General features: G+C 36.1%; 3 protein-coding genes across 15 annotated transcripts in view; 2 read left to right on the top strand and 1 right to left on the bottom strand.

The window, feature by feature from the left end:
- LOC121324771 (ral GTPase-activating protein subunit alpha-1-like) overlaps positions 1–5,542 on the bottom strand; it is a 48,065-nt gene extending 42,523 nt beyond the window's left edge. For 6 of the 11 annotated variants that reach the window (XM_041266934.1, XM_041266938.1, XM_041266935.1 and 3 more), the window contains exons 1-5: positions 4,392–4,539; positions 2,334–2,444; positions 1,502–1,551; positions 997–1,054; positions 403–446 (exon numbers count right to left, since the gene is read on the bottom strand). In XM_041266934.1, coding sequence (XP_041122868.1) covers positions 403–446; positions 997–1,054; positions 1,502–1,551; positions 2,334–2,444; positions 4,392–4,524 — 396 coding nt within the window. In that variant the 5' untranslated portion in view covers positions 4,525–4,539. Of the gene's footprint in view, positions 1–402; positions 447–996; positions 1,055–1,501; positions 1,552–2,333; positions 2,445–4,391; positions 4,540–5,169 lie in introns of those variants that run through there. The other 5 variants (XM_041266936.1, XM_041266942.1, XM_041266943.1 and 2 more) reach the window with 3 other exon arrangements.
- A 725-nt stretch (positions 5,543–6,267) lies between these two features.
- Positions 6,268–11,078, top strand: LOC121324002 (breast cancer metastasis-suppressor 1-like protein-A). Its single transcript, XM_041265369.1, has 10 exons — positions 6,268–6,515; positions 7,269–7,359; positions 7,724–7,851; positions 8,040–8,119; positions 8,318–8,414; positions 8,801–8,890; positions 9,002–9,066; positions 9,237–9,276; positions 9,512–9,638; positions 9,743–11,078. Exons 1-10 carry the CDS (start codon positions 6,380–6,382, stop codon positions 9,858–9,860), a joined length of 972 nt encoding a protein of 323 aa, XP_041121303.1. The 5' UTR covers positions 6,268–6,379; the 3' UTR covers positions 9,861–11,078.
- A 2,210-nt stretch (positions 11,079–13,288) lies between these two features.
- LOC121324213 (tetratricopeptide repeat protein 7B) overlaps positions 13,289–26,012 on the top strand; it is a 34,802-nt gene continuing 22,078 nt past the window's right edge. For all 3 annotated transcript variants that reach the window (XM_041265845.1, XM_041265846.1, XM_041265844.1), the window contains exons 1-6: positions 13,289–13,486; positions 15,001–15,155; positions 16,176–16,344; positions 19,424–19,554; positions 22,168–22,289; positions 24,770–24,848. In XM_041265845.1, the coding sequence (XP_041121779.1) occupies positions 13,366–13,486; positions 15,001–15,155; positions 16,176–16,344; positions 19,424–19,554; positions 22,168–22,289; positions 24,770–24,848 (777 nt within the window). In that variant the 5' untranslated portion in view covers positions 13,289–13,365. The remainder of the gene's footprint in view (positions 13,487–15,000; positions 15,156–16,175; positions 16,345–19,423; positions 19,555–22,167; positions 22,290–24,769; positions 24,849–26,012) is intronic.

Genomic DNA, 26,012 nt, shown 5'->3' with positions numbered 1-26,012 from the left:
GTTATCCTTACAATCGTTTTGTTTTTTTCCTCTAGCCATGCAGGTGAGCTCAGGGCTTAGCTTTACATCTAATTTTGCAAAAGTGTCTCAATCTTTATTGAAACAGATTAACAATAATCCTCTACAGACACTTAATCATGTCTATTTTATTCAACTAAAAAACTAAAATATAATACAATCAATCTAGAAATCCAGTGGTCAATCTACTAGACAAGAGACAATAGTTTGGTGAGTGGTGCAATACATCTCTCTGTAAAACCTCAAGGAAGTCTGGTTTCACAAGCTTGCTGGTACTTCATAAAACTAAATATTGCTAAACTGTATTATCAAGACTCTCCAAAAGCAATTGAGCTAAACTCATTAGATACAGTGAGGATAGCGGTATCAAAACAAAAACATTACCTTCAAAGAATTTCCAGTGTGCAGGAGCTTCTTTAAAATTAAGCCTGTAACAGACATCAATAAAAAAAAAAAACAACAGATTCACTTTTACTTATGAATGTAATTACTTTAACCCAACAACAAAAAAATATATATAACAGAGTTCTGTTTACTCTTGGTGATCTTTGCATCCTACAGCAACAGAACTGGGTGCTTTGGGAAAGGAGAGGTCAAAACAAAAAGGACCAACTGCAGCTACAATAAACAACCCTGTATTCCCAGTTTAACAATGTCAGAGAAAGGCAGTAGCTTTTCAAAGCATTTCACCACAGTTGTAGTCTTGCAATTTCCTTTTCACATTTCTGTCTCCTTACATAAAGCCTCCTAGGGAAATAAATCACAAATTATGAATTTGTTTAAATAAGACTAAACATTGCTTATGCCTGAAGGTCATTAACTTCAGAACAAAATGAAAGGTGAAGAAAAACAGGTGTCAACTAAAGTCTTCATGAGCCTTTTTACATTTAAATTGTAAAGCAGAAATCAGGATCCGGTGTATTTGAATTTTGACAATAAAATCTCAGTTAACAAAGCTATTAAAAGGGAAACGGTTACCTATACTGTGGAACTGCCATCTTCCCTGTATTCTTTCAGGGAGAAGTTGTAAAATTTTCTAAACAAAAAGAAAAAAAGTTCCATTAAAACTTTTAAATAACAAAATATATTGCCGATTTACTTGGATTTTAGCATTTTACTAGTACACACTTGGATGCTCCTAGTGTTCAATTGCTGGAAATGTCATCATATTTGACATAAGCACACATGCTACATAATTGTTAAAACAAAAACAAAATAATTCTGGAGGTCTGTTATCCACATACTGTAGGTAGCTGTTAGTGAAAACAGTATTGCCACACCAGTACAAAATGTAAACTATTTAAGGGCTCCTTGTTTATATTACTCAGGAATTTGTTTTATCAAAGTAAAAGGTTCAACTCCCAGCTCAACAAGAGAAGCATTCCTAGACAGCCACTCAGTGGCTCTTACAAGCTGGACTGTTCACTGGCATGCTTGCATGGATAGCTGGGCCAAAAGACAACAAGCCTGACTTCAATCTTACCTCAAATATAAAAAGGATAGAATCTAGTTCTTCTCTTTGCGATTTGTGACCTGAAAGATATGTAAGAAATATATAAATATACACCCCACTGACACGTGCACATTATTAAAAGTTAAATGTCAGAAGATAAACTTGCAAATCTGGTTTCTATTATTATTGTTTATTCAGTCCCCAGAAGAGGCTGATTCAGCCTAGACTCTATACAACTCAAGCAGATTGCACCAGCATAAATTTTCAAATCCTACAGAGTAGACTGGAGTTTTACCAGAGATAGAAACAGAGCTACAGCACAGTATGCTCCTTCAATTTGTGGGCTAAAATGTTTAATGGCATAAGGAGAAAATGTTTCAGTCTCGCTACAAGTAATGCTGAATGTAATCATTCTCAGTAGAACCAATTCCTCTTCTCTCTTAATTGAAAATGAATATTCATGGCTAACTAGACTTCCTGTCATTGTTCTACTTTAATGGCTACTTCTCATTACAAACATTTAATTATATGAACTGGAGTCCAGAGATATCGCAGAACTGAATGGATGTGCATCATTGCAAATGACAACTAAAGGCAAAACAGAAGTTTCCATTTAAGTTAATGAAAAATCCAGATTTTGACATCTCTAGAGTTCCATTGGGTTTTAATTGCTGAAAATCAATATACTTTGAGGAGCAAAACACCATTCGGTCGCATGTTGGCAACAGGGAATATGAATGACTAAAATGCACAATATTCTCGAGACCGGTTATATATAACTGGAACACTACAGTTTTTGTACACGTTCAATATTTTGGATAAGGGAACCAGAGCAAAAAATAGCAAGATAAATAGATCTTACCTTTCTGTTTAAGACCAACTTCAATGGTCACAAAATTTTCAAAGAAAACATAGAAGATGTGTGAATAATTCTGGTCAAAAAAATGTTTCAGATCAACTGATTCGGCATTCTCTGTGGGGTGGAAACAGACATACATTACACTAAAAAAAGGGCCACATCATAGAACTCTCATAGAATAGTTTGTGTTGATATGGCCAGAGATTCAAACAATGTGGCAGTAACAGTTATGTTAGGCTATATTCACATAGCTTTATCTCAAGTTATTTAAAGAACGTTTGTTGCAGCCCATCCCCCCCCACCCCCCTCCCAAAAAAAGTGTTTTTCTGAACAAAATAAAGCTTGAAATAAGTCTGACGTTGTTGATTGTTCATAAATTTCATGATACCGTTGCAAACTAATCAGCAGTGGCAACAACCATGGCTGTGTACATGCAGATTAGACCTATCATTTCATCAGTTCTTAAATTGCGTGAATAGCTCTTGTTTGGGTTAGGTACTAACCAGCACACTATACTGAATTTACTTCTCTACTAGATGTGAAATTGGGCGGGTTTTTAAAATCCAAAAAAAGATTTATTTGTATTATCAACATCGGTACCCTGAAAGTACAAGAAAATCTAGCATGTTTGAATATTGTTGATTTAAGATTTGAAAGTCACAGAGATGCATATGGCAGCAATAAATAAGAGTCGGAGTAGGGGGTGGGGTGCACTGTACGTATGGCCAAAAACAGAAAAATAGAGACACAATGAGATAAAGGACAAAGATAAGGGAATTTCAGTGAATCGAATCATTCAAAACTCTGCATTTTAGGATATGGCTTTGTATGTTAAATTGTTTTTCAGGAACTGGTCACAACACAGTTGACATATAATAGGCTTACATTACAGTACATCTTAAAACACAAATGCATGTTTGCAAGATTCCAGGGTCGGGATGGTCTTGTACTGTAAGAGGTGTTTATTACCTCTGGAGTTGCATGGCATCGATTAATAAACAAATACAGTAAAACAACTAATATGTTTACTATCTAGATACAAAAATGCTACAATCTGGTCTAGTCCAATGTACAGTAGAAATTCTACTAATTACAAACTCTCCCTTTACGATGCCAGACAGTATGCCTCTTAAAACAAAAACTACCTCCTGTTGACTTTATGAGCTTATTGCAAGAGCAGCGAGGTAAAAGACATACTTGCTCACAGCAGCATTCAACAATGGTCTAAAACCATTAAAGGAAGTAACCAAGACTAAATGGACTTGTATCCACTGCCAATTTCCAGAGGGGTAAATCACCAGTACCAGAATAGCAGTACCTAGGGAAATTATATCAGCAGTTGTTATGGAACAACCCACTATAATTACACTCAAACTGATTGAGTTTCCTCTAAATGATGATTACACTAGTTAGCAACTTGTGTACTTGAACTATTTTCTTACAGATATTCTAATATCAAAGAAACGTGTAGGACAAACATTACGAATGTAATTCGAATATAAAATTATACTTCTATGAAATAGGCTTATTTTACAGAAGTACAATAATAGCCATACAAACCAATCACTGAACTGGATTCTGGATTTGCTTGCTTTCTTCCTTTTCCCAATTTGTTAAAATTTCTGTCCTAACTTGTGCATCTTGTTAAATTGTGCATTTAACATTAGTATTAACTACACCACTATGCATTGGTTTAATTTTAATTTTGGCAGGTTTTAAAATGTGCTGTTCCAGAACAGTGCCACTAAAATTAACATTTATTCATCAGATAAATTCCAAAGAAAAATGCAAAAGCCCCTACGTGAAAGACACTCAACTACATTCCCAGCCACCGTGGAGAACTTGCCTGTAGCAAGGATTTAAATCACAGCTTGAGCACAGATTCCACTGCACTTCCCACTTATATTTGCATTTAGACAAAGGTAAAAAAAATAAATACAAATAAAAAAAATACGCCTGCAGGCTACTGCATAGTATAGTAACTGTTCTGGGTGAACTAGCATTCATCTGAATACCTTAAATTCTTTAAAAAAAAAAAAAAAGGAAAACTGCTCACATTACCTTTTTGATATACATACTGCAACCCTACTTTTGCAAAGCTATGTGGCCCCTCTTGCAGATTTGCACTTTCCTGGAAGTCTAGGTGATTCTGGTGAAGTTGCTTCACAAACAATTCAAACGCACAGTGCTGCATGTATAGTCCTAAATGTTGTTTACAAGCGTGTACTTACTTAACCTCGTGTAATGTTTCGCAACATTCCATCGGCAGAAGACTATAGAGTGCAGCGTCTGTAAATTACTCTCTCACATTACAGATTTGCGAAGGTATGACTAACTCCTGGTATTGTATGGCTTGTGGTAAAAGCACATCCAACCTACACGTACTTGTCATGCTGGCTTCCCAATGTAAAAATGCAGAAATAATTGACACACTTATTTGACACACCCATAAACGAATGATTAATGAAATGTACTAGAAAACTAATTTTTCATACAGTTTAAAAGTCGTTAAAAAAAAAACACGACGAATGTCTTAAATAAAGCAAATCAACGTCTTATTTAGTAAATAAATAATTACCTGTACCCCAAAACAAAAAGGCTACCTCAAAAGCGATTGTTATTCAACACTCTTCTCACCACATTACGAGAGACCGTAAATCCACTGCATGGGCGAATGGTAAAACAATACATAAACCCAAGCAATCGCCAATCCAGACCCCTACGAAAATCGTACCTTAGTAATTAATTTCAGGAGACAAACCCCAAAATTGCATTTCCACAACAAGAAGACCCACACGTCAGCAGCAGTATCATAAGAATTAAATCGTTTTAAGCTCACCTATGACAATTCGTAGGTGTTTGAGGCGAGTCAGGACATCCTTTTTGGTCTCCAGCACTTTCTGTGTCGATTTCTTAACGTCCCCATGCGTTTTTTTAGAAAACATACCGAAAGCAAATAGAGGGACCAGAAAAGGGAGCCCCCCTATGTAGCTTCAAATTAAAAAATAAATCTGCAACAATTATCATTTAAAATTGAGACTATTTCAAACAAATCTACATTTTATAACATAAATACATACATACATACATACATACATACATGCATGCATAAATAAATAAATAAAACGAACGGGAATCTTTGCGTTTTACAGGAAAACGTCACACGAAGCGCACCTCACACATAACACAGCATTCCTACCAAAGAGAATAATACATGTCTTCAAATATGGCGGAGAGTTAAAGACAGGAAAATAAACTAATCAAGACAGAGCAATCCATCCCCCTATTGCTGCAAAAAAAGTTGAATTTATTCTTCCTGCTTCTAATATATTTCTAAATAAAACCCTTAAACTTTTATTTTTTCAACATCAGAATAATTGTTTGGCTTTTGTGATATGAGTTCTAGTTCCTTAACAGTGGGACATCTAGTTGTCATGGAAACGGGAGAAAGCTGTTTGCTTAGTTTGAGGGTTTTTTGTCAGGGCTCTTCGGTGTTAATTGCCATCTAAACACAACTATGACACTTAATCAAATGTAATGTGGAGGGATTACAGGGCATATTTTACCTGCTTACAACTTAACAGGCCTATTTTACTTTATTATAAAAACATAAATTACAACTTTAACAGTACTATATTTTCATAGTCAATTGATTAGTATAGGCTCGCAGACGCTTTATGTTTGTAAACTGAAAAAAAAGAAGCGCATAGCATTTTGGGACGTGTATTTTCATCCATCTTGCATTCTAGAAACTTTCCCTTTGAACAAAATACCTGTGAACTTCAACTCCCAGAAAACTAAGAGATGAAAATAGCGCGAGTCAACCATCCAAGGTATGCCTCAAACACCACCCCTCTTAAACCCGATTGGACTAGGTCATCAGCTTTCTCCTTCGAGTGCATACGATTGGCTAAAATAACTGCCCATCACCCCCCCACATTTGTAAGGTAACTGTTAGGTTGTTACCCAGCTTTGCATTCAACTTGTTAAAAATAGAAGAGTTGTTGCATTCCGGTCTCTCAGCCGTTTAAGAAAAATTAAGAGCTGCAATGCCGGTGCATTCGAGGGAGAAGAAGGAGAGTAACCATGAGGAAATGGAGGTCGATTACCCGGAGCACGACGGCAGCAGCTCCGACGAAGAGGACACAGAGACCTCTTCAGTTTCAGAGGATGGAGACAGTTCAGGTGGGGGTACACATTCGTGTTCACGTTATTTTTGTGGGTAATTCTGTATTTCATTGCAAATTCTTAGACGGCACGAGGATGCAAGGTGTTTTTATTTTTATTTTGCAACAGCGCCGTTGCAGTAAATTGCTAACAGTGTCGTAAAACAGGGTTGTAAACAATATACTGTAACACATTCATTCATCACGATACAATGTGCTTTAAAATAGGTACGATAAGCTGTGTGTGTGTGTGGTTTTTTTTTTTTTTTTTTTTTTGTCACCCTATGTTATAAGCCCATTTTCTTTGTCTGGTTGGGTGACCTAATTGAGTGAGTCTGTATATGAAATACAGTTCAGACCCTAATAGATCGTAGAGCTCAATATGGAAAACAAACACATTTAAATTGACAACAGTATGTTATATAATGGAACAATTGCTAGAGGATGAAAATTCCCCGTCGTTTTGCTGGAAAATAATTTGTTGTCAGTATGATATTTTTTTTATGAATTTTCTAGCCAGCTGATGGTGTTCAAAGTTAGAAATTGCAAACAAACTATAAAGGTCCCGCTGATAGTAAAACATGAATAAGCATGCATAAATTGGCACAATGAATAGTTTTACATAAGGAAAGTTTGTGCTTAATTTATATTCTGTACTGCAGTGAGTTATAAGACATTATAAAATCATTTGAAATTCAAGTATATTTGAATTCACCTCAACTATGAAAATGTACTAGCTTTCAATGTTGTTTTTAAACACCTTTTTATTCAGAGATGGATGATGAAGACTGCGAAAGGAGAAGAGTTGAATGCTTAGATGAAATGACAAACCTAGAAAAACAGTTTACAGATCTGAAAGACCAGTAAGTTATGCTATTAAAGGCAGAACAAACAGTGTACAATATTAAAATATCTTCACCTAGGTATCATTCATGTTTGGTTTGTTTTTTATTACATCTTTACAACGTATTTTAAAATGTTTCAAGTTTAGCATGTCTTGTAGCAATGTTTTCAATACTAAATACCATAAAACATGCTTCATTAGTTTAAACAATGGAAGCTTTTTGCATTGTCAATGTGAGAGAGATACTTGCCTGCACCACCAGTGCCAGCTTTCTTTCAATGTTTGTTTGTAAGTCATACATTTTGGGCGGATCTGGAATATTTGTGCACATTCACACACACACGATAGCTGCTCAACCTGAATTCCCTTTTTCTCATGGCTAGGCTTTATAAGGAACGGCTCAGTCAGGTGGATGCCAAGTTACAAGAAGTAATTGCTGGAAAGGCACAAGAATACCTGGAGCCATTGGCTACTCTACAGGACAACATGCAGATTAGAAGTAAAGTTGCAGGTAAGCAGCGTTTCCTTGCAAGATGTTTAAGGAATATATAGCAATGAGTGCTTGTGTCTTATTTATTTTGTAATTAACTATTGCCGATCCTTCACAATGCTCTTATGAGGAATAGTCAAGTGTTCTTGTTTGTTTTTTTTTGTTTGTTTTTTTCACAAAACCTCTGCATTATTGTATTTTGTTCACAGGGATCTATAGGGAGCTTTCTTTAGAATCTGTGAAGAACAAGTATGACTGTGAAATTCAAGCAGCTTTCCAGCACTGGGAGGTGAGTACCCTGGCCTTTGAACCCTGTTCACAATGAATGTGTGTTTTTTTTTTTTTTTTTTTTTTTTAAATGTTGCAGAATTTGTGCTCATCCTAGTTATACTTTCTCTTCCTTGGTGTAACAGAGCAGGCTAGCATCTTATGCACTTGTGCCAGACATCATTCAGATCCTTCTCATTATGTCATCTTCTTTCCCAAGAGTGAAAAATTGCTTTTATTCGACACTGTTCAAAGCGAACTGGAAGAGAAAATCAGAAGACTTGAAGAAGATAGGCACAATATAGACATCACTTCAGGTAAGGCAGATTTCAGGATATCAGGATTCTAAGATGTGGTTGTATTTGTAGTGGGTATGCGTGGAAATTACACAGGCAAGGAAAGGGAAGCATTCATTGAATCTGGCTGTTAGCAATTACATAATCCATGTTGGTGGAAGATGAATATCAGTCGTAAATTATTATTCACTTGAACTAAAACTTAGTAAGTATTAGCATAGTGTGTGATTTAAAATGTTCAGGGTATATTGAGCTTCTATTAAAGTGCCCTACATTTTATTTCCAAAATATAGTCAAATGTTTTTGCAAAGTGTCAGCCAACTTATGGGTTTTGTTTGGGGTAACAGTACCTCTGAAATAGCTGAACAGATCTGTTTTATATATAAATCATTTTTTATTTCCTTTAGAATTATGGAATGATGAAATCCAATCAAGGAAGAACAAGAAAAAAGATCCCTTTAGCCCTGATAAAAAGAAGAAGCCAGTTGTTGTGTCAGATATCCTTTTGAGCTTGATACATCTTGGAATGACGGATTTGCCAACAAATGGTTTTGTCTCTATGTATTCCTTTTCATTGTTTCCATAACAAGTTTCCATAACTTTCTCACGACCATATATAGTTTACATGCTGCAAGATCTTGATATACTTGAAGACTGGACCGCGATTAGAAAGGTATTTATGCATGCTTATTTAAAAAAAAAAAAAAGAGCTCTTGATATACTTGAAGACTGGACCGCGATTAGAAAGGTATTTATGATTAGTGCTTTCAAGTATAAAGCTTCACAGCTGCAGAAGGATTACATGTGTTTCTTCAGTACAGGTTTTATTTATCTTTTCCTCAGGCCATGGCTACATTGGGACCCCACAGAGCAAAACCAGAAAGTAAGGATCAATCAGGTTTTATATTTGCTTCCATGTTTTGTTAGTATGTTTTATGGTTAAACACAATTCACCTGAAGCATAAACAGCTGTGAATTTATATATATATATATTTATACCTGGGAACACCTATTCAGAAAAATGTCCAACACAGTCATTGCTTATAAAGATAAATAGGTCCATTATCACCACAGTTTAACAGGCTTGCATCTCAAACTCTGAACATTTCCACTTCCAGCTTCGACAAAAAGTGAAAAACATCAGCACAGCACCCGATCAGAAGAGGGAAGGTTATTTTATGATGGAGAGTGGTACAGCCGTGGGCAAACGATATGCATTGACAAGAAAGATGAATATCCTACAAGGTAAGATGATCCAGGCAGTTGGTATTTCAGTTTGTCAATTTTTGCACCCAAGCTTTCATATTAAATCATGCTTCTAATTGTTTTTTGTTTATTTTTTTATGCAGTGCCATAATAACCACCATAAACCACGATGAAGTCTGGTTCAAAAGACTGGATGGCAGCAAGTCTAAGCTATATATTTCCCAGCTTCAGAAAGGAAAATACACCATCAAACACTCCTAGTCTTCTTTTTTCCATCATTTAATTCGAAGGGATATAAACTGGTGCCATCAAATGTATCGCACATTTTTTTTATATATATCTAGGTTTCAATTCTTTTCATTGTATAAAGCTAGTAGATTTTTTGTTCTCCATAATGTATACTGTGTATATTGTATATACTGTTACTCCAGGTGCCATGGATAATTGCAGTTAGTGTTTTTGCTCTTTTTTTGTGACTTGCCGTCTTTCCTCCTCCTTGGAGGAAAGGAGAGGTGCTGCCAGTAGCAGTGAACAGCTTAATCTGAGTGCTGAAAGAATTCCAAAGTGGTATTTTCATGGCCATACAGTGTTTTTGAAAGGGTTGAAGATGGACACCACACAGGACTCCAAACAGGAACAAATATCAGCATTTTGTCCCTTTGCACATGAGTATATAAAACAGCCTCGATAGTAAGCCCATCTGGTAATAGCTCATGTATGTTACTCTGCAAGCTTAGCCAATGTATATCATTTTAAAAGGTTAAGTGGATAGAAGTTAATGGTTATTTTTAAGTTTTGGGAATGGTTCTTAAGGATGTGCCTGAGCATTTTAGCTGTGTCTGCTACCCATCACTCTGTACTGGAATCCATTGTTCATCTCTGTGTGTTACATTGCAGGTGGAAACATATTTAATAGGTTAAATGAGAATGGTACCTTAAAAAGGACAGTGGTCTGGCATGCAGTTGAGCATTTAAATGGTTATTGGTGGAAATCAAGCTTTACAGTCACCTTTGTGACAGTTTTCTGCTGATAGGATTCCTGCCAAACCCTTGTCTCTGACTGCTTCAGCAGGTGTGAATATGGTCGCTGCTGCCCCCAGTAAGACACTCCTCACTGCAGAGCACTGATATTTAACCACTTCACCAGGAACCGTTGCTCTATTTACCTCATTGATTACTGCTGCTGTCATGGTTTCACCTGAGTATTTTTCTTTTTTTTCTGTCGCTGTTCACCTACAGTAAGGGAATCATGATGATCCCGTTTTTTTTTTTTCTACAGACAAATATGTATTACTGTGTAAGATAAGCAATTAGGCTTTCATTTAGCTTTTCTGTATTTTAACAAAGGCAAAGGTGACTGTTCCTGCGCTGCAATTTGAGAAAGTAGAGGAAAAATCTGCCAAATTTCATTTATGCAAGTTTACAGAAGGTTTGCATTTTCATAATGCCTCTGTCTAAAATGTGATGTTGCAAAATAAATGTAATGCTCTAATGGAGATATTTATATATATATATATATATATATATATATATATATATATATATATATATATATATATATATATATATATATATATATATGATATGACATTAGTGATACATTCAATTTCAGTGTTAATGGAAGCAAGTTCCACTCAAAACATGCAGTATAAGCATAAGCCTACCTCTGAAGAAGATTCCTCAGAATGGCAGTTTTGTGGAATAAGAATTGCCAGATTACATTGCTGCTGTCCTCAGAACAGTGCTGACGGCATGTAAATGTATTGCCTTTGTACTGCCGCTTTGTTAGGAGGAGGGCTTAACATCTTGTAAGTACAGATTTAGTTTATGCATAATTAAATAGTGACTTTATTACATGTAATTCTTTTCAATGTAATATGCTTCATTTAAAATATGAAGCAACAGCTCTCCAAATACAAGTGAAGTGTGTACTGTATTCAAACAGTGAAAAGTACAGTAGTTAAATATAAAAGGGATAAAACAAAAGCTTGTCTATTTTTAATGTTGATAAATAACTATTGTTGTTGTATTAAAGATTTTACAATGGAAAATTATAACAATATGCAGGAATATATTGTTTCAGATGGACAATATTGAATGACTTCTAGGAAGATGATTGTTAACAGTAGTCTTGTGTTATAAGACCATACTTGCATCATGATATGAATTTGTACATACAATAAATAATGTGCTGCTATTCAAGGATGCTGTATAATTAAAAGCAAGCTCACATTCACCACTCATTAACCACTGCTATTTTTGTTCTGCATTGTAGTATTACAATGCCTCCGTTCTAGAGTTCAAGTTAAAAGGTTGCATTAGCCATTTTATACATAATGACTTCTGGACCTGGCAATGCAACAAACTAGTTTTGAGTTTGGACTACCTTTTGAATCCGACTTTCCAGTACTGAAGCAGGGGTTTTATCCATGGTGATTTGTAGTGAAAAATCCTAGACATGAGACACAAAGTGTATCGACAAAATATGCAGTCACGTCAGTATTTAAAATAAACATGCAATATGGTAAATGCTGCGTGCATATTTTGATGGACTACCGTTATATTAACATTACCAAAGTTTAACGAGATGATAATTTGTCTTGTGCATCAGCCACAGAATAAGTTTGGCCAGTGAGAGCTAAATACAACCACACTGCTAATAGCGACCACTCGAAAGCGTGGCTAAAAGTGTTTTTTCCATATCCGATCATTTAACATGGGGATTCATCAGTGGTGGCTGTAGAGAGATGGTCCTGTTAAACAGATGGTCTTCAAGGCAGGTTTGACTGTAGTTTATTTATGTAAGTTATTCATGCCACTAGCTTTTCAAACCAATCCAAAAAACGAAACTACTTGAAAAACACGATGATGCATTTTCAGAACACTGCAAAACGTGTATTTTGTTATTATTCCAACTTCTTGAAGACTTGTGTTATGAGTAGGAGAGCAATTTAAAACTACTATATAAAATCTCATGTCATTGCTCACACTGGAAATTGGCATGTAACTTCATCACATGTTGAAATGTAAAACTGATCCTTATGCAACACATCTGTATTTGAAAGCACATCCTGTAGTACAACTAGGAATCTCAGGTCCAATCAAGACACGTTTCTCTTGAAATTCATCGGCTCTCTGGATTGCATAGTTGATTCTGGTGCTGTGTGCAATCAGTTGAAACATAACGTTCCCTGTGCTGGGTCCAGGGATGATTGCATTTGTGCTCTAGTGTTTTTGCTTGTAGAAGTAATAAACACCTCGGGAGCCCTCTGCTGGAGGTTAAAAGACACTTCACACATTACAATAATGCATGTAAACTAATAAGACACATGGAAAATGTACCTTATATACGGGTAGTTATATTGTTAATAAAAGTGAGATTTTTTTTTCAGACCTTGTACGCTAGTTACAAATAAATAATATACTGATTTATTTTAAAAAAGGTAAATCATTTCAGTGTTGTTGCTTTGTTGTTGATCCTATATTGTGATAGCGTTATTCTTAATTGCGGTACAACTTTGTACCTGACGATTTACTGTATAACTTTTGTTTAATTCAGAAAACCCAATTTAATAGTCACAATAAAAAAGATTTTTACCCATCATTTCAAAGGCGTAGAGTATCCAGTCACAGGCGTCAGGATGAGATTTTATTTAGTTTTTTCACTAGATGTCGCTATTTCCCTTCCTTCTGCTCTTGTCTTGCTGCCGAAGCTGCCTACCCGGTTTGTTGTGGTCACCGATCCTCGGACTCAGTTTTGGGGAAGATGACAGCGAAGAAGTCGGGGTCACGGCTGGAGACAGAGATCGAGCGCTGCCGCTCTGAGGGTCAATGGGACAGAATCCCAGATCTTATTAGACAGCTGTCTGTCAAATTAATCGCAAACGGTAGGAAGTAGCAAATATATTATGATCTCTATTACAGGGCCTGCTGTGCAAGCAAAAGCCTGGGGGTTTTCTGATAGAATCGTTGCAAAATAGAGATGGATGAATGGGAGGGATACTTGTTATGAATATGTGCCTAGCTGGTCAGAGTATTTAGACAGAAGGTGAATTGTCACAAAATGTAACTGTTGTGTTTGTAATGGTTGGTAATAGCAAGAACAATCATGTAGTTTGTTTACAGTTTATTTAGTCAGTGGGGGGGGGGGGGGGGTGGTAGGAAAATAAGTTCCCGAAGCGAGATTAATGAGGAAAAGCAGGCTGGGCCAGCAGTATTCGTTTTTCAAGTGACTGTTATTACTGCACTGTGTGTCGGGTGCTAGTGGAGACACTTCTCGGCAAAAGTGGAGTGCTTAGGAAGAAAGGTATAGGTTTTAATTAACTCACACCAGTTTGTAGTTTTTAATGCATAATACCACTGACTTTAATGGGCTAGTTTGTTTAGTATTATGCAGTCCTAATTAATGAGTCTGAGACCATAAAGTAAGTACTGCATGGGTTTGCGAAAGAGTATAATATCACATACTTGGTATTGTGTGTGAACCATCAAACTGTGCAAATTAACACAGACCTCCGTGAAAACAGGATTACTTGCATCTCAGGAGCTGAACTCTAGAATTTTTTTTTTAAATATATCTGTCACTTTATTTAATCAATAAAACGGAGAACGGTCTGAAGGCACGTCAAATCCGGGTGTTTTTATAAAATATCAATGATAAATCCTGTGCTGAACACTGTACCACACTGAAGCATGTGATCTGCCCTGCAGGAAACCTGGAATGTCCTCCAGCATGTCCCTACATTTACACAGTTAAGCAGTTTTTTTTTTTTTTTTTTTTTTTTTTTTTTTTCCCCACTGAAAGGTATTAAATGCTACATATATCTAACACAATGTAAATTACGTCTTCACTGTTAATGAGATAGAAATTCACATCCCACATACCCGGAATCTCTATTTGAAACCAGAAGTGAAATAAGAAATATAACTGGCCAATTAACTCCAGTCAATTAAGGGGATACCTTACCTCTGCATGTGACGTTAAGACTACTAAAGATCAATGAAATGACCTGTGAACTTCAAGAAGTCCAAAGCTATTTCCCTGGTGATGAGGATATAGCCTAGTGGCTGTCAGCCCATCACACTTACAGCTGGCTTCACAGACCCCCGAATAGCATTAGTCTTGGAATTCCTTACCTAAAGCAACATTACTATTAGTACTTTTTTCCAACTGTAATAAAATTTGTTAAGACCATTCTTTAGCACTAGTTACACACTTACTTTTTTACATGCATACTGTTTACTGTATGTTGGTCATCTCCAGTACTATTTCATTACCAGTGGTGTCATTTTAGATTCAGCTGAGGATGTATGCTGCTGATGTGTTTGCTTTTTCAGAAGCACAGGCTTATTGATGGAATGGTTTACCTTTATTATTAATGGACTTACATTCACTTTGCAGATGATTTGGCTGAGCTATTGTTGGGGGAAGCAAAGCTTCAGCAGTACCTCAAAGAGAACCCTATCAAACAGGGAGCGAGCCCTCGCGGAGCCAAGCCAAAGCTGATGGAAGTCAGGAAACACCTGACAGCAGCTCTTGACAGAGGAAATCTAAAGGTAAAACATATCCACTTGTATTTGCATAATAGGATGACAAAGGTTAAACTATATTATTTTGCTCTTATAAATAATACAACTGCCTTTATTGCCAGCACCTCTGCATGAAATCATACATTTGTGAAAATGTGTTTACCCAAATATTTGTTAACTATAAGTGCTTATACAGCAAGTTATTTACTAGAACAGTTTTGTCTTCAAACTTGTTAGAAGTGGCAGACTTCAGAGGGACCCTACAGAATGCCAGTTATCTGTTTTTCTTGTGACAGGTTATAATTACCTTGATGAACTATTCATTCGTGCACCTTGAACAAACAGCGCTATGGGGTTTCTTTGTGAAGACTGCTATTTTTTCTGTAAAATATGCCCAATCAAGCAAGTTTAATCATGATTATAGAGCACAGAAATGAATTTGGACAACTGACAAATCAAGACTTTTATTAAATGTCTTAAGAATGTCAGATTTTTATTAGAAGTTTAGCGTCAGACATTTTATTGGCAGAGAGACTACCAATGTGGAATTGAAATCTCTGAAGCCATCAATATTTTAACTTTAAGGTTGTCATAAAAAGCCATTGGTCTACTTGGTATTCTCTGTGTCCAGCTGGAGAGCAGCATAGTCTGCACACTGCCAGTTTTAAGTTGACATTACACTTCCCCTTTGCTTTGACATGCTATTACTGTGATAGATTGTGATAAGTGATAGTCACTTATCTCTTTTTCTTTTTTAATGCCATTGCAGGTCCCTTATAACCAACACTGAGTTGGCATTACAAAGCCCATAGCAGTTGACGTTACTGTAAATGTGTTTTTAGAAAATATGACAAGGTTTCTGGTGTGCCATACAGTTTGATAGAGCTTTGTCACTTCTGTTGGCAGGATAGTTTTTGTTCTGTCTTCTGCAGGCCATTTCCCATGGCTGTTACTCCCATTATTTGGGCTAACTAGCACAGAAGTGGAACTCATGTTATGACAAAGAATTGACACAGTACTACTTTTCTTTCTTTTCTTTCTTTAAAGTCTGAGTACATGCAAGAGGCCAGTTTAATAATGGCCAAGCTGAACTATGTGGAAGGCAGTTACAGGGAGGCTCTCAGCAATTACTTCAAAGTTGGCCTTGATGATCTGCAGCTGGTTGGCATCCCTGTTTATAGGTTGTCAATGATCGCTGAAGCATACGCAACAAAAGGTAAGCAATGGGCACTGAGATACCACAGTAGAGACATGCGCCTCGATACGCAGTACCTTTGATTAGTAAACTCAACTGAGAACTGTATGAAGCAAACAACACGGCTTTCTATTAACCATGAAGTCAATTAAATATTTGAAAAACCTGCTTAGTGGCCCACCAGCTAAACTCAAATGAATGCAGGTATTGTTGTAGGTTATGCCCTCTTTGGAAACGCTGTATGAACCTTGAGCTGATGGTTAGCGCATACTGCAGTTACATTTTTGCAAATCTCTGTTGCTGGCTATATACATAAATTCAATTGCACTGTATTGATTTTAAATAAATAAATAAAAACACTCAGTCGGAACACATGATGTTTTAATTCTGTATGTCCAGGAAAAGAAAAGATAACAGTATGGAGCCCATTCATATTTTAGCTGTTTTCTCTGAAGCATGACTCATATTTACATCAATTAACATTAAAATGAGTCTGGATCTCCCCAGGCCATTTCTTAGGATTGAAACACTAATATTCTCGAATGACTCATCTGCAAGAGGACATTTCTTTTGTTGCAGATAGCCTTTTAAAACATTTTATTTGAAGATATGTCATAAAAAAAAGAATGTTTTATGAACTTCTGTCTTTGGTTGCCAAGCGTTATTCCGTTAACACATTATTAACATCAATTAACACCCAGCTAAACATGCCCTTGGTTATTTTAATTATCTTTGGGAGATTTATCATTTTCGCAGCTGTTTAACTGTAGCAATGCATTATACAATACTGGATCATTAATTAAACTACTGTGCACTAGAGCAGTCTGGAACTTGATTGCAGTTACAGCTTCCTGACAGATGATGGCAGTGGCGCTCAAGTTTTTACAGGAACCCTAGGATTGATTGTGTATTCCTTAACAGAACTGAATATAGCGTGTGGATAGATGTGGGATTAACAAAGAGGCATACAGAATAGATGATGTTTGTTCTCAAGATAAAACCATTTTGTGTATATAATTCATTTTGTATCATTCATTTTTTTGTTGTTTGCTGGCTTCATTTTCTAATCCTGACCACACTTGCTTTGATGTGAATTTTTGTCATAAAGCAGCATTTCTGTGTTTTCTCCTAAAGCGCGTTACAGTATGTGGGTTAACAGTGTAGTTAGTGTATCTGATGTGTTTGTAAATAGACCTGTACGGTAGGTGAAACTTATAATAGTGCAGATTACCCTTATTTAAATTTAATGAAGCAAATGATAAGGGGTTAGTCAGGTCTGTTTAAGTAATACAGGAGCTTATTAGGCTGCGAAAGTGCCAATTATCAATTAATGATGTGTCAAGAATACAGATTCGTAATGTTAATGCCAATTACAAGTGCCAGAATACAAACGAAATCCTACTTGTTTGTGGTTTATGGTTTTTTGTTGGGTTTTTTTTTTTTTTTTTTTTTACAAGTTCTAGCTTTTAAAATATCAGTAATCCAGCCTTTACTGGCTTCCAGTCCCATTACCTTTCTCTCCTTCCTGTTCCTTCTGCCCTTGACCTAAGGGACAAAGTAGTAAGTGAAACAGTCCAATGAAATTTACCCCTTGCACACAATTAGCCCAGAGAGGACAAAGCACTCTGATGAATTTATTCTTGGAAACTTTCACAGTTTGGGGTGAATTTTACTCATCCATAGATTGTTGTGGAGTTGAAGCTTTCACTTTGTCATGTTACTGAAAAGAAAGCTGATCAGATACAATGTAGATAGCTGTTCACGGTGCACCTGTGCAGGAACCTGCCTTCCTTTTGCTAGATCTGCTTGTGGACAAAGAGTTTTAAAAATATATGTTTTATGTGTGCCAGTAGAATTGAACAAACCATTACCGTGTTTAATATGAATATACCTCCCATGTGACATGTTCTGCAGATATGAACTGTATTTCTAATATGCTGCCAGTAAATGGATCATCACTTTAAATGTTGGCTGATGAAATCTCTGTTAAATATGCTCCATGGTATTGCAGTCTCAAGGTGCCCCCTTTTACTCGCTCAGTGAAATAATTCAATTTTCATTGTTTACTTGTATAGATCCCAGACAGAACAGATGTTTTATTCAAACCCAGTTCTGTTCATTTCTTCATTATGGCTGTCAGATTGCAGCTGTTGCATAGTCAACCAGATGTCAACATTTTAATTAAAAAAAAAAAAAAAAAAATAGCTTTTTTTACTGCCTCTGTTGTCAGTGCAGTATTCGTTTGCATTTACCTGCCATTTTTCTTTTTCAACAGTTTTGATTTTGTATAAGATCAGATTTTTTTGAAACCCCACGTTTAGCCCCGAGTGTGATCTTTTCACTGGGCTTGGTTTGTGTCGGTGTTGTTATTTGCAGCAGATTGCCATGTTGAGATGTGGTGGTCTTGTAATGTTTCTTTTAAACGGTACAGAAGGACCTTTTTATTTTATTGTGTTACATGTTCCCTTGTGTTACTACAACTGTTTACGTAAGGTGAGTGTATTGTTTTAATTATTTTTTTTTTTTTTTACATTTTGACCACTTTTTTAAACTTTTAAATTGCATTCCCTGCCTCAAGATGGCTTCCCGTGTACACGCATGGCCCTCTCAGAACTACATTTCCCATCATCCTCCTGCTCACTGGTAAATCCGTCTCAGTTACATATGTGAGCAGGAGGATGATGTAGCAACGCATGGGAACATATAACACAATTTAAAAAAAAAGGTTCTTATGTACCCTTTTAATACGTTGGTTTCAACACCATAGATTCTATCTTCTTTTGTTGTCAGATGCTGTAAGATTTACATTTCAGCATGCTCCTTAAAAGGCTAGAGTATTTGCTCACATTTACCATGTCGGCAGGAGGCCTTTTAAAAACTGCCTTAAGTTTTTATTAACTAAATAGTTTTACACTGATAAGTACTGTATTTATAAAATGCCAGCCAGTAAACCAGTTAGTCTTTTTTAAATACTAATGGATGACGTACAACATAAGAATTGTCTCGGGCCTCAGCTAATTCAACCTGAAGAGGGACAGGCTTGTTTTGGCATTTGTGATAATGCAACAGATTTCTAATTGTTTTTCTTTTTTGTTTGCAGGTTTGTGCCTGGAAAAAGTGCCAGTGGCATCCCCGGTCAGTAATCGACACACTGGTCGTGAACAGGAAATCATTACTTGCTATGAGAAATCAGGCGACATCGCACTGCTGTACCTGCAGGAAGTGGAGAAGGTAGGGCTGATTTCTTTATACTTTCTTTTGGTTCAGTAGCAATTGGTTCCGTGTACTTTGAGCATAACCCAAAGTAATTTAGGAACATGTGGTATAGTGAGACACACCCCTGAAAAATATGTTGTAAGGTCTGGAAACCTTTTTTCTGTAATTACATCCATGCAAGAAGAAACACGTTTACCCTTAGTGAGACACTGTTTTTTTTTTTTTTTTTTTTTTTTTTTTTTCCAAGTAGGTCATGTTCACATTGTTCTCAGTCATTAAATAGGGTGTTGTGAAATAAGTAATTGAGAAATGAAGGATCTGTGTGATACTTACACGTACCAGCTGGTTCATAAATTGCCACTGGCTGCAGCTCTGGGGAAAAATGCAGCGGTTTTGCATGAGGATCAGTGTGTTTTTCCTTGAAGCAATGTTAAATACAGATACTTTCATAGACCAATCTTTTTAATGCAATTCTCGATTTTTCTGGTTGACTATGGTCAGGGCCACTTAAAGCTTAGGAGGAGTGTGTTACTATCCAAGCACAAAAAGGGTGTGTGTGTTGTGTCCTTCACAAAAGCCAAGTTAGCAGTGCATGGATAATTGTACAGATATATACCTTCCTCTCCTTAGGTTTTAATATGGGGTTGTTTATTGATTTTCTTTTTTCTTTTCCTTTTTTTTTTAAAATTCTTTTTATATTGCAAAATGCAATAAATACATAGGGGGGAAAAAAGTCTGCGATAATGTGAGTTTATCAGTTTTAGGTCAACAGTATTACTGTCTGCTGCTTAGACAATTAAAATAAATCCTGAAAAAAAGTATTTTCCACAACAAGCCCTGGAGAAGACTGCCAAGTTCTGAGAGGACAGGAGTCTCTTTCACTATTTACTCCCAGCTTGTAATGCTGACAGGAGTCCCACGATGTGGTTGAGCAGACCTGTGGGTTGTTACAGGAACTTCGAGCCAGGTGAAGTTTTACTGGCAAGCTTTACTGACCTGACCTTGAAAACAATCCAATACCAACTTTTTTTTTATAGATCAAATGAAAACCTCTGTTTGCATTTGTTGGATCTGTTTTTTTCATTATTTGTTGGCAAAGATCTGCAACACTAGTACTTCCATGCAGAAGATCAATATTCGCAGTTTTCTTAGACGAAAAAAAGATGAAAATCTGCATGGCTTAGAGGAGTTACATAGTATTCATTTTGAGAAACGCGACATGTGAGATCTCTAGTGAACATCTTACAGCAAAGCAAAGACACTGATTCATTCCCTTCTTGTGAAACACGCATTTCGCTTCAAACCTCACCGAAGAAAGAGAAACCAGCTTTGTTTACTCTGCCTGCAATTGGCTAGCCTGTAGTCACTTGGTGGGTAATAGGAGCAAAACCAGTAATTGCAAACAAATTCATTGTGTTCTATATCCTTTAAATATGATGTCCTCTGGGCCTTTTATGTCTTAGATTTATGGTTCCCCTGGCTGTGCCTTAGTTGTTGGATTGAACACAGGCTTCTGTAAAGTAATCTTTTGCAGTCTCCCACAAGCAGGTCTTTTTCCAAGAAAAGAAAAACGCAGTAAACTCCCGCTGACCATCTCCATATTAAGACCACCTGACTGTTAAAGAGCTTGTAGCATGTCTATCGAACACTCAGTAATGCTGAATGTAGAAATACTAAAATAAACTTCAATTCAATGACAAATGATTGTCCAAAGACATTGCAAAAGACTTATTGTCTTGAAAAATGACACGTATAGCAGATTACAGAATGCAGAGGCTCTACACACAATGAAGTTGTAAAAACAAAATCATATTTGTCACTGCGCTTATTTCGAGGTACAAGACCCACCAACAATGCAGGAACACAGCACCGTTGCATTAGTTTCAACTGGGTCCTATTTCAAGAGTTAGAGAGCATGTTCTGGTTTGAAAAACAAGTTGCCCAGTGACAGAGTAGCAGCAACTGAAGCAGGCATGTCTCCGAGGATGAGAAAACTAGAGAAACGGAAAGTTCATTAAGAAAACTCTTGTACAGGTAAAAGTGCTGTAATAAAAAAGATGGTTAAATTGTGATACTAGCTGTTTAAGATCCCTCTGTTTGTCCTCCTCTATTCTGAGGCAAAACCGTTCTACAGAGTGCTGCTAGTGGTTACAGTTTTGAAAGGGAGATTTGTACACATTTGGGTGTTTATAAAAAGTATTTTAAAATGTGTAGGAGATATAATTAAACATGTTTTTTGCAGTTAAGTACATGTTTTATACTAATTAGCAAAAGCTTCAGTCATGTTTTTTTTTTTTTTTTTAAATTTCAAATGACTTTGCAACACTTTTTTGTCCTTGACTTCACATCTGCTTGACCATCTGTACATGAGTGCTTAAACCATTTATAATGAAAGAGAACGCAAAATGTTTGGGAGTTGCTTTTAGACTAGAGTGGAAAGCCTGCATGTTGTTTCTTTTCAAAATCAAGCTAGGCCTGACAATGCAGTGAAACTGTTCACCTTGTGCTCAGCCTTTATCTGCGTACTGCTGTATCAAAGTGAGCATGCAAACACTTGAGGGCATTCTTTGCTCAACCAGCCCTATACAAGTTTAACACTTTTTTTAAATCATCTGATTTTCTTTTTAGGCTCTGAGCAGTGGGATTCAGAACAGGAGTCCCAAGCCAGGCCCAATCTCCCATGAACAGGAACTGGGATTTTTCCTGGAAACAGGGCTTCAAAGAGCACACGTCATTTACTTCAAAAATGGGTAAGAAAAGGCCTGTCGATACAGTGCTCTCCAAGAAATCCTTTTATCTAAAAGATAAGAGGGTTTAGAAGCAATTAGAGTGGCACATTTAGAATCCATAATATCCTCAGTAAGGAACTATGTTATTGAAAAAGGACAAACATAAATGATCTTGTAAAGTATATATTATACAGTATATGTAGCTAAAGATGTTTGACAAAAAGAACATTACCGGCCTTTTATAGCAGTGTCCCAGGATTTATTTTTTATTTTTTTTAATGAGATTGTAGTAATAAAAATGTATTTTATTATGTATAAAAAATTATGTATTTTTTATTTTATTGTCATTCCAGGCTCACTTTTTGTGAAGATAAGCAGTATGTACCTATCTATGCATTTTATAAAAATGGCATAGTATCTAGTCTAGGTTATTTCTGATGAAAATGACAAATTGGAACTCAGTTTAAAGGAGCATTTCCCAGTTTTGCTATTATTAATATGAAAAATACCCAGAGACTAAGAGTCTTTATTTCTTGAAATATTTCCAAAATAAAGTCGGGGCTCCTTTAACTTGAAATTGTTTCGTTCAATATTTCCATTTGAGAAGCATGCAGCCCTGACAGTTTCACTAAATAAATGTAATTCTTATGTAAACTTGATTACATAAGTGACTGCTCAGAGTAATACAGGATAATGAAATGGTGATGGACTCTATAGTGTACTGTTTTGAAACTGTAGTCACCTGCTTTGAATGAGATCCATTCATTTTGATGCATTGAAGGTCTGATCAATAGCAAATTAGTCCTTTTAAAATGTGTTTTTCATTTAATATTGTTTACCTACTATATCGTCAGTGTAGCCCTATTAATATACCACATGTAACTGGAAGATTTCCCAGACCTTCGGTGGCAGTGGAAGTATTATTAAAAGTGAATGCCTTAAGGTGTTAGAATCAGTTTTGCTTTCCTTTATTAGCTTCAGTATCATTTTCTGTGCTGCTGCTGCTGTTATTAATTCTCATATGGGGAAACATGGCAACACTTTGATCCGAGACCTCCGTGGATAATGCAGTCGATTTTGTTTGTTCTGTTCTTAATTGCGAACAGCTTTCTTTTTGGCTTGACACAGACAGTAAGAGTGTTGAATATGGGTCAATATGTTGCTGGATATCATCTCCTTTGTGCATCAAAGTGAAGGAGCGGGAAAATAATAATATCACAGACCAATACCTCTCTGCAGTTTTTACAGTACAGGGAAGGTTAACTAATTTCAATTAATGCAATTGGAGCCCATTTATAAGCCCTCTGGGTCGCAGATGTCGTAACATTGATGTACCTCGTGATTTATATAAGATGCAATAGTTTTATCCCTGTAATTCAGCCATGCTGTATATTATTCAAATCTCAATAATGTTTAGAAACCCAAAAGGAATGCAACGTACTGTAATTGTTCCGCATCTTGACTGGGTGCTACTAATTTAACAAGCTTAGATTTGAATTAGTTATCTCACAAATCATACCTGTGAACGATCTGCTTGCATAAATAACTTCTAATGAACGAGTGTTAAGACAATTGTATGATACAATGTCTGATGGAAAAACTACAAAAAGAACACAAAACTCAGTTGTGAGCAATTTCTAAATGCAGTAATGTAATACAGTAGCAATGCATTTACTTCGTGGCAAATTCACACTTAAAAAAAAAAAAAAGCATGCACCATCTCATTGCACTGTTTTGTCAGTATGAAGAGTTTATTGTCTGTAAGGGCAGTGTGGTTATACAGTAACACTCCTTTTTGTTAATGCACTATGGATGTAGTACTATTTTTTGTTTTTTTGAAACCAGCTTTTAAAACACTATTGCAGTCTCTTTAAAGTCCCCATCATCTTAAAAAAAAAAAGCATGATTCACGACAGCAATGCTTGTAAACACACAGTTGATTTGCCGTTGGTCCCAGAACATCTGTCTGTAGCCTCTTTCAGACTCCAAAAGCTTGCATTTAGTATCGCCCTTTTATTTTTCCTCTGTGGATGTATGTCGTGTGATGCACTTTTTTTTATGAGACTGTAGCTCTGATTTTGTATTTACAGCTGGGATGGGGGATAAATGTTACTCCTTTTTTTTTTTTTTTTTTTTTTGAAAATACGATTGGAATGATTAGCTGGGATCATATACCGACCCATTCTGAAATAATTTAAACTGCAGTGAAGGTATACTTTTATTGTGGCTGTAAATGTCTTATAAATAGCTAGTACAGTAGTGCTTCGGTTGCCTGTTTCCATGGTTTCAGCTGCCAGTTTGCTGTGAGAGAAATAAGTTTAATTTGAGGGTAATGCATTTCTGTGCCATGTGGATGGGCTGACAGTTTTAGGTTTCTATTGAAGTTGTTTATAGAAACACAGTCACTGAAATTGCGTTAGTGCTTTTAATGACAAGGTTTTTATTTTGTATTCCCTCATTTATGAGAAAGCAAATGTGTGTGTTTTTATTCTCAACAACAGAAACTTGACAAGAGGGGTTGGAAGGTTTAGAGAGATCCTGAGAGCAGTTGAAACAAGAACAACACAGAACTTGAGAATGGTAAGCTGCGAAACAGTGTTTAATTGAACATTGATGTAATTGGCTGGAGAGGCCTTATGTATGAATAGTTATATAACGGCATATACCAGCTGTACATTACGTAGGTTTAAAATGCCTTTTTTTTTATATCATAAGAACACAGTTGAAGCTGCAATGAATAGGAATGATGTTTTTGCTTTAAATTGATAACAATGTTTAGATGATTAAAACTGCTTTTTAAACCTTTAAGACGCTGACAGTGTTTATGCACAAACAGTGATTCGTTTTGCACGTCTGTCTGTCAGAGTTCCAAAAACACAGTTTTACACTTCAACCATTTCCATAGCACCCAACACCATCTTGGAACAAAGGACAGCTTTTATACCTGTGATAAACATTTCAACCAATCAACACACAATTAACAATCAGTGAACATTTAGAACAAGGATACACAGCTGTTCCTCATTTGTAGGCTAAGTGCCCCCAAAGGCTTCTGGGAAGCATAGTTTTTATTTTTCCAAAAGGATTTTCAGCCACCCAGCGTCATTACACTTACATGGGTAACAATGTTTTAGCCATTCTAAAGCTGACATGTCTACTGACAGTCGCATTTGGTAGAAGACGACAATATATGTTTAAATTATTTATTTCTTAGCAGATGCCCTTATCCAGGGTGACTTACAATTGTTACAAAAAATATCACATTATAAATCATCACATTACAAGTTATCACATAAAATGTCACATTACAGAATATCATACTACAGATAAGAGCAGTTATGAAAGCACAATAAGGTCAAATTCAAATTCAAGAGCAAGATAAAGAATACAGTAAATTATAAGTAAGAGCGAGTTTGACTAAGAGCAGTTAAAATTTATAGTAAATATTTGCTTGTATAAGTAAAGTCCAATAAGAACATGTAGTAAGTATGATATATGGATAAGAATAATTTCAAATAAGAACAGTTACAAAAAACATGAGAGCGGTTACCTATAAGAGTAAAATCAAATACAAGGTACAGTAAGCAGTTATAGTTAGGAGCAGTAGTTGAATGTGGCAAGGTATGGAGCAGTTCAGTGCAAGTACAAGCTGATGCAAGTATTGGTACAATTGGGTACCATATAGTCCAGTATGGTCGAGTTGTGAGGTTTACAAATGGGTCTGAACAGGTGTGTCTTGAGGAG

Source organism: Polyodon spathula, chromosome 12 (genome assembly GCF_017654505.1).
Source record: "Polyodon spathula isolate WHYD16114869_AA chromosome 12, ASM1765450v1, whole genome shotgun sequence".
NCBI classification, from domain to species: Eukaryota; Metazoa; Chordata; class Actinopteri; order Acipenseriformes; family Polyodontidae; genus Polyodon; species Polyodon spathula.
This window is presented reverse-complemented; position numbering and strand designations above follow the sequence as displayed.

What these genes read in the sequence shown, in the direction of transcription:
- LOC121324002 (XM_041265369.1), top strand. Translation starts at nt 6,380, where the DNA reads ATGCCGGTGCATTCGAGGGAGAAGAAGGAGAGTAACCATGAGGAAATG. An exon ending in AGAGGATGGAGACAGTTCAG is followed by an intron (nt 6,516 to 7,268) that starts GTGGGGGTACAC and finishes CTTTTTATTCAG; the next exon opens with AGATGGATGATGAAGACTGC. An exon ending in AAAGATGAATATCCTACAAG is followed by an intron (nt 9,639 to 9,742) that starts GTAAGATGATCC and finishes TTTTTTATGCAG; the next exon opens with TGCCATAATAACCACCATAA.